The sequence below is a fragment of the Saccostrea cucullata genome, unplaced genomic scaffold (assembly GCF_032062105.1).
Source record: "Saccostrea cucullata isolate Sc308-1 unplaced genomic scaffold, CSIRO_AGI_Scuc_v1 ctg2485, whole genome shotgun sequence".
NCBI classification, from domain to species: domain Eukaryota; kingdom Metazoa; phylum Mollusca; class Bivalvia; order Ostreida; family Ostreidae; genus Saccostrea; species Saccostrea cuccullata.
In genome coordinates this window covers 162,406-170,347 of record NW_026926606.1, presented here as the reverse complement: position 1 = coordinate 170,347, position 7,942 = coordinate 162,406, and the positions used below count along the sequence as shown (strand labels likewise).

Genomic DNA, 7,942 nt, shown 5'->3' with positions numbered 1-7,942 from the left:
CCGTCGTCAATTCATTGATAAATAATTGACTAACAAAAAGTTTATGAAAAACGTCAGTCAGCATTTGACTCAATGATAAATTGTATTTGCTGACAAGGTCATTGTATCGACCATAGAACTTACGAAATGATGACTTTAAACGAGACTGCTGAAATTCTTGTTTCATCAACTTCCTTGTCAATAATTTACCCCGTTTTAGAAATTGCTCATACGTAGAGCATGCTTTCGCGTATCGAATCAACTGAGAGATATATATATATTCCGTATGCAGGTAATAAAGGTATATCCTTGCATAAGGAAGGGAAGTTGACGATAGAAAAGTTAAAGTCATCACATTTATCATATAGCTTGGTTGTTAAATTACAATTAACGTCTTTTTAAAGTAAAATATGCAAGTATGAAACAAATGTGTCAGACTCTGTGTTATCTTTTATCTTAAGCTCACCAGGATATATCGTATTGACGTAGGAATGGATTATGCTATTGTTAAATGACAATATCGATATATCTAAATGTCAAGTTGAAGGCTAAGGCAAGTGTTTTTTTTTTCTTTTCACGCAAAAGATTTTGCACAAATTCTGCTTGATAAAAATAGGTCTGCTAATAACGGAGCGCAACTGGTACTCATGGAAATTCCAATAGATTGTTGGAATACCTGGTCTCCAAAAACCACATATATATTGTCAATCAGAAACTCAAGCATCTCTTTGATGTTAACTTCAGAGTACTTGTGTGTGCAATCAGAATGTGTTTTAAAAAAATAATTTTGCAAATGACGGATGACCAGATAAGTTAATTTATGAGTTACATTTTTATTGAAAAAACAGCTATCAATGATATCAAAAGCCTTGACTTTAATTTATCGTGGGGAATGGTTCTGTATAAAGATGTATTTTAATTTGTCCAAAAGTTCTTTGGAATTAAACATCGTTCAATATCGGCGACACGGAAATAGCCGAAGTTAAGAGCTGCAAGAATTGTTGCTAACAGCAAGGTTAGGGAGAAGGGAAGAGTATGCTGATAAATAATTTTTGTAATAAATTAAAAATATACTTGATAAGTTCTTTCTCAGCTATTGTTTTATATATACTGACTAAGCCTTAATTTTCCATATAAATTAATTAATAATATAGTGTGTATTGATTAAATATTGAGTCAATACTGAAGGTTATATCAAAACACTTCTTTGTTGATGTAAATCAATGGTAGTTGGTAATAGTAAACCAACATTTTCTCGATTTGCACTTTACCAGCAGTGATAATGAAAAGAAATACATAGAATATGAATAATTCAAAATAACTTGTCACATTTGTTTTCGGGAAAGATTTGCAACCTCGACTGGAGAATTGTAATGAGTAGTAGTAACAAGATTTTTTTCCAAAATTCAAATTCACCTCCAGAATTCACGGATATTGGAATGTTTATCCCTGTAATGGTTAAGAAGATTAAATAAATTTAACTCGCATACATTGAGTAAGAAATGAAGAATGCTCGAAAAGTAAATTGGAAAATGAGAATAAACAAAAAAAATCACTTAAAAAATCAGTACTTAATTTATTTTATTTCAGGATCTCGTCCTAATCATCATCTTAGTTGTTTTCATGTTCTCTGCCGATGTTCCCCAGAACAAATAGTAGCCGGAATTCAGTTGTTTAGGAGTGTATCTTCCATTCAGATCGGAGTAGGAACATTGATTGTACCACCAAGCACCATATTCCACTTTTGCGCAATGGCGCTTGATGAACTTGTCGTTATCCTTGTCCTTTGTTGAGAAAGCCATTCCATTTAAGTTTTGGCCACCTAATAGGTAATCTCCTGTAACAACAAGTTATCATATAGAGCGACAGGGGTGGTGCAGTGGTAGAGCGTCCGCTCTAGAGTTATTGAGTAATGAGTTGATACTAACGCCTCAGGATCGAATTCCATTGTGAGACATGGAGACCGGTCCTTCCAATGAGACCGTATATACCGAGGTCGTAGTAGATGCCGGCACATAAAGATCACTCATTGCTGAGTAGCTCTGAGTGCCGAGTATACAGGTCAAAACTTGCAGCCCAACACCGGCAAGAGGTGGCATCTCAATATCAAGTGAAAAATTCTCAAGAGAGAACAAACGAAAACATCATATACAGTATACAGATTCGGTAATGTTAGAGTATTAGAATACAGCTATTTGCTGGCTATGAGGACAATAGCAAATTATCGTCCCCCCAAGACAGCAAACTATTTCCCGATGCGCAGCCAAGGGAAATAGTTTGCAGTCGAGGGGGACGATAAACTTGCTTATGTCCGAATAGTCAGTAAATAGGTGTTTTATTATACCGATGCTGACTTTACTTTTGTTACGTCATAATATATACGTCATACAATCCATATGAAATCAGAAGATTTCCGAGATCAAAAACGAGAATGCTGCAAGTAAATAGTTTGATGACTATTTCACCATGGGCAGATACATGTAGCTCATGGTATGTGCAGTTCGGAAAAGATAGTATGTTTAATAATTCTTTATATTTTATATAGAACAAATTCACAGAGATATAATAATTTAAATTAAGTTTATGAATTTCTTCAAGGCGAAATACAGTGTATATCCTTTTTGAATAATTAGAGTTAACTTTAACTTTGTTTTTGCTTTTATTAAACGACTTCTTTGTATCCTAGAAAAAAGAACAAACATATTCTTACAGTTATGGAAGCATATTTTCTAAATACTTTAAGAAATAATTTATGAAATACTTATATATTTAACTACTATATAAAAACATTACCAGCGGTACCATTATATCCACTGATTGAGAGTTTATACTTTTTGGATTCTTCACCAATATAAAAGCTTGAGTACTTTGCATAAACTTTTGATCCGGAAAACTTTGTCATTTCAATACGAAGTTCTTGGTCACCATTTTTAGTTAAAGCATGAATTATGTCATTCCCTGTTTATAAAAAGATAGCAACATATACAATTAGACTGTGGTAATCAATTGTTTAAAATATTGATAAAATGAATGGTAATTTGCTTCATAATTTAAGTCAAGGATTTATTTTACTTACCAAGCCAAAATTCCCGCGAAATGTTACCAAAACCTATCTTGTAGTCATTCCAGTTGCGATAAAAATTAGTTGAACCATCATACCTGTTTTGAATTACCTGTAATTTATTTTTCTCATTAATACAAAAAAAGATTTTATGACTTTTATTGTGAGAGGTGGCAGAATTTATACAAAAACATGAAATATGAAGAAGATACTTTTTTGTAGCTTCCATTTAAATATATCGCCGTCGTTTTATCAATAAGCAACAGTTTGCATGTTTTTGGGTTGCTTTTTTAACACCCTTTTCTATAGAATTTTTCAGTTATGCAGCTATTTGCTGCTGGAGGGCCACAAATCCATACCTATACTCAGCACTAAGGGTAAATGAACTTTGAGGATCTTTTTGTGGCAACACCTTCTTCGACACGGAACCTCAGATTATGCGACCTCATCCGAATCGAATTAATGACAACTAATTCTATTCATATGTCAATTCGATATACTAGTATCACAGTGAACTCAGTTAATAACATGTTTAGTGGAGTCTGCCACAACTTTTTCTTATTTTCGTATTTTATTGACTATAGACGATAAGATCTTTTACATCGCTCATTTGTGTAGTTTTAATCAGCTATCATATAGCCATTCTTTAAATAATTCCAACATTTTTCGAGACTGAATAGCATACTCTGAATACAATGAATTTGTAAATAGAGGCAGGCTTTTAAAAATAATTTAATGCATTCATCTTACCATTTATTTTCGGCATTTCGGAAACTTTATGGGCTTGCTAACAAGGATCGTATTTTAATTGGAATATTTCATTTTTTTCCCCCTTCATCCATTACTTAATTTGACTACAAAGTTTTCCGTCTTTGCAATCAATACATTGAGCTCACGAATATTTTGACCAGTCGACATGAGGTCCTAATTGCCTGATCCCACCTCTGAATCATTCAGGGGTCCTTGATTTATGCCCTGCATGTTTACAGATTAATTTTGTTTGTAAGTTGGTTGTTTTGTTTTTAGGACTGATTACTGTTCGTTATCTTCATCTTGGTCGTACTGTCAGGAACATATTTAAACGCATTCACATCCCTAGAAATATTAACTGGATAATGTTGCATTGCTTTGATTCTATATTATATGTATTGATCTTAATTTTCTTTTGTTCTTATTGAAATTTCAAAAAAAAAAAAAAAAAAAAGAAGTCACAGACCACATGACTATAAGTATATTTACCGTCCAACCTCCTCCATCGGTGGTCATGTCACAATACACCTTTACTGGATTTTTGTTGTCAGGGTTGATTGTATAAATACCATCCTTTCTCTTGGTAGAAAGATCTCTTTTTAAAATATCAACACAGTTTTTCCCTGTTTTACCTTTAACTGTAACTACAAAGTCAAGGAGTTTGTAATCAAACAAATGCGGAGGAACTAAAAAAAACTAATAATTGAAAGTATAAATGTTTACATTTTTGGTATTTTCTTTAGTAAAATGAATTATAAATCCAAAATGAGAAGAACTACATACACTCCAACTAATGTGTTCGGAACCTTTTATTTTTCGGTGTTCTGCAAATTATAAAACCCGATGAGTTTGGAGTACATCTGACAGTGCCTCTGACGCGAGTTTGCGAGGCTTCAGCGAGATAGGGTAAATTATTCACGGGAATATGGCTAGGAAGTGACCAGGACGCGGAGACATGGTAAGCAGAAAGTTATGTTGCGTTTTTGTTTTCACCAACCTATACTATCATTCTGTAGAAATGTACTTCAATTGATCTTTCTTGAATTCATTCAAGTTTAAATTATAAGTACTCTATAGAATACAATTTTCTGCTGTCATGCATTAAAATTTCTTTTTGAACAAAGATTTTGCATGGGAACCAGACTATATTTTTGGCCTCAGATTAGCAAATGAGGCACCAATGTGACCTGAACTGACAAATCAGATGAATGAAAATTGCATTATGGGTTACTATAAGAATACTACAAGAATTTAACGCTTGATAAATTCCTTTATTGTACTATCGGTGAATACAATTGTCAGGTGGATTCCCTGACCAAAACACTTGATCACGAGTATAGTTATGTAAAAACTGTTTTGTCCATTTAAAGAGGCTGGGGGGTCGCGGCCATTTTTAGACTTTTTTAATCTCCTTTAGAAGAAGAGCTCCATATAAAGATATGATAAAATGATCAAATTTTACAATTAAAATTAATGAAATTTTTCTTTGCCAAATGTCAGCTTGATATATCATATCCCAAAATTTAAGTTATATCTGGTAGTTAATTAAAAACAATTTGTTGACCACCTAGCCTCCTGAAATGCATACAAGAAGCTGCTCGTTTTCTTTACCCTTGAAGTGCTGGTGTGTTCTGATCTTTACACTAACTACGTATACATTTTATTAAACATATGTTTCTCTAAAAACGCCCGTGATATTTTTGATAGTTTCTAATGTCTGTAGTTTGTTCATAATAACATTTATTTAAGAAATAAGGTATCATTTTTTGAGTTTTATTGAGATGTAAAACGGGTTGGTCACGTGATCAAATCCCATAAAGCCCGAAGGGCTCTATGGAAGATTTGATCATGTGCCAACCCGTTTTACATCTCAGTAAAAAACTCAAAAAATGATACCTTATTACTTATATTTACATTTGTGACTTATTAATACTTTATATTTGCCTGATTGTTACTTTTAACGTGTGAAATGTGTTAATTTTTCAAACCCAACGGCATGTATGTAATCTATAAACGCGCGTCGACCCTTAATGACGTCACAGAAAAATTACGTCGAACGTTTATTCAAACGACATCTATGACCTCTTGACCCCATACCTGTATTTATACAGTTATAAAAACGCTTGCCTTCAGTAGTGTTATATAAAGGAAAACATTTGCAAATGTAAATATTTAATTTTTCACTCCATTGACATGATCATAGAATGACCTGAACCACGTGTTCGAAGTAACATGTAAACATTTATTGGCTTAAATGTATTCAATTAACAATTGGTCAGTTGCTTGTGGTATGATCCTCTGTGCGCATTAATAGCAATAGCCATGTAAGGAAAACAAAGGTTTGTCAGTGTAGATAATATTACATATTTTTACCAGCGTATCGGTCGCTAGTGAGCTGTAATTTTTGCAGTAAACTACGATGAGATGTATTAATTGTTATTAATCCCCCCTCTTAAGTCACCAATTTCTGTTGAAAATCATGAAAGTCTTTCAGAAAGGTGTGGAAACACATTTTTCACAGGACATGTTTTCAGAAAAACAGACTATAGCAATTTCCTGTTTACTACCAATTTTATTTATATTCATATTTCTTCCCTATAACCCTTGAATAGGTACACCTAAACCACGTGTTTTGAATTTAAATCACAATAACATTAGTAGGGGTGACATATGTAAAGTTTCAATACATTCAATATCAGAACGTGTATTTTTTTGCTCAACTGAATTGCAAACTTTGTTTTTTTTAATGTCTCTAAAAATATAAAATTAAAATTAATGAATACTTTTTATTAAAATATGGTCAATTTTCCGACAATGTTCATTTCATTGACAAAACAGCTTACTCTCGTCTCAAATTAAGATAGTATAATACATGTTATTTTCTAATTTGAACGAAAAACTTGCATTATATTGCAATATAATCCATAATTCATGTATGAAGTCGATAATACTTTAAAAAGTTTTCAAGAATAAAGACCTATTTTAAACATACCGACTTTTAAGCCATTCAAAATGGTTCCTGCAGGAAGCCTGTAATTGGATGTGATATCCATAGATAGCGGTGTCTTAATCTTGGCGAATGATTTGACGTGTTCCCATGGAGCAGTTTTCAAGTAATTAGATATTTGATCTGAAACAATATAATTTTTACTTATTTCTCTCTGATTAATCAAGGATTGATTGATTGTATATTGCTTAACGTCCCTCTTGAGAATTTTTCACTTATATGGAGACGTCACCGATGCCGGTGAAGGGCTTCAAATTTAGACCTATACTCGGCACTCAGGGCCATTGAGCAGTGAGGGTTCTTTATCGTGCCAACGCCTACCGTGACACGGGACCTACGATTTTAAGGTCATATCCGAAAGACCCGTGACTTTCACTTCTAGTGCCGAGCGCTTGGCGAAGGAACAGTCACTACCTATGTTTACGTCTTAGGTATGACGCGGCGCCGCGATCGAGAATCGAACCCGGGCCTCCCGATCACGAAGCGAACGCTCTACCACTAGGCTACCGTGACCGGTGATTAATCAAGGGAAAAAAATTGCAGTGGTTAAAGAATTAAACATCTTTGCAGTGGTTATATGAATTGAATTAATAGGCGTAAAACACAAATATAATTTTTGTGAAAAAAATAGCATGTTGATTTATTGTTTACCTTTTACTGAATGATGTGGCTGAAATCCATTTACTTCATATATCAACAAAATGACAAGTAGGGTTAAAACCTTCATTTTGATGTTTTTTCTTGTGTCTTCTAAACTGCTGAAACAATAAACAATGTGTTAAGAAATATATACTGAATATCTATAATCATTATTGAAGTATTGTAAATAACTTGTCAATGATCATTTTTACCTACATGTATGTTTGGTTCATTCAAGACAAATTAGACAAAGGGCATTGCTTTTATATTTCATGCTGATGCTACAATATAAAAAGCTATAATATGTAATATCAGAACTTAAATATTATATTGCGTGTTAACAAAATGAAACTATTGATCTAAGTTTGTCCCAGGTGGTGTGAGAAAAGAGGAAAAAAATTCCGTTTCCTTTAATTCATGCCAAAATATATATAAAAAATAGAAATTTAAACAATATAAAAAAGTATATTTAGTCAACTTTTATGTTATTTGTACTGTAAATACTT

General features: G+C 32.9%; 1 protein-coding gene across 1 annotated transcript; it reads right to left on the bottom strand.

Annotated features, from left to right (window-relative positions):
* Positions 1 to 1,565: 1,565 nt before the first annotated feature.
* Positions 1,566 to 7,549, bottom strand: LOC134272221 (ficolin-1-like). Its single transcript, XM_062754469.1, has 6 exons — positions 7,449 to 7,549; positions 6,783 to 6,920; positions 4,280 to 4,434; positions 3,056 to 3,152; positions 2,773 to 2,937; positions 1,566 to 1,816 (listed from the first exon to the last, which is right to left on the bottom strand). Exons 1-6 carry the CDS (start codon positions 7,522 to 7,524, stop codon positions 1,566 to 1,568), a joined length of 882 nt encoding a protein of 293 aa, XP_062610453.1. The 5' UTR covers positions 7,525 to 7,549.
* Between the last annotated feature and the right edge of the window lie 393 nt (positions 7,550 to 7,942).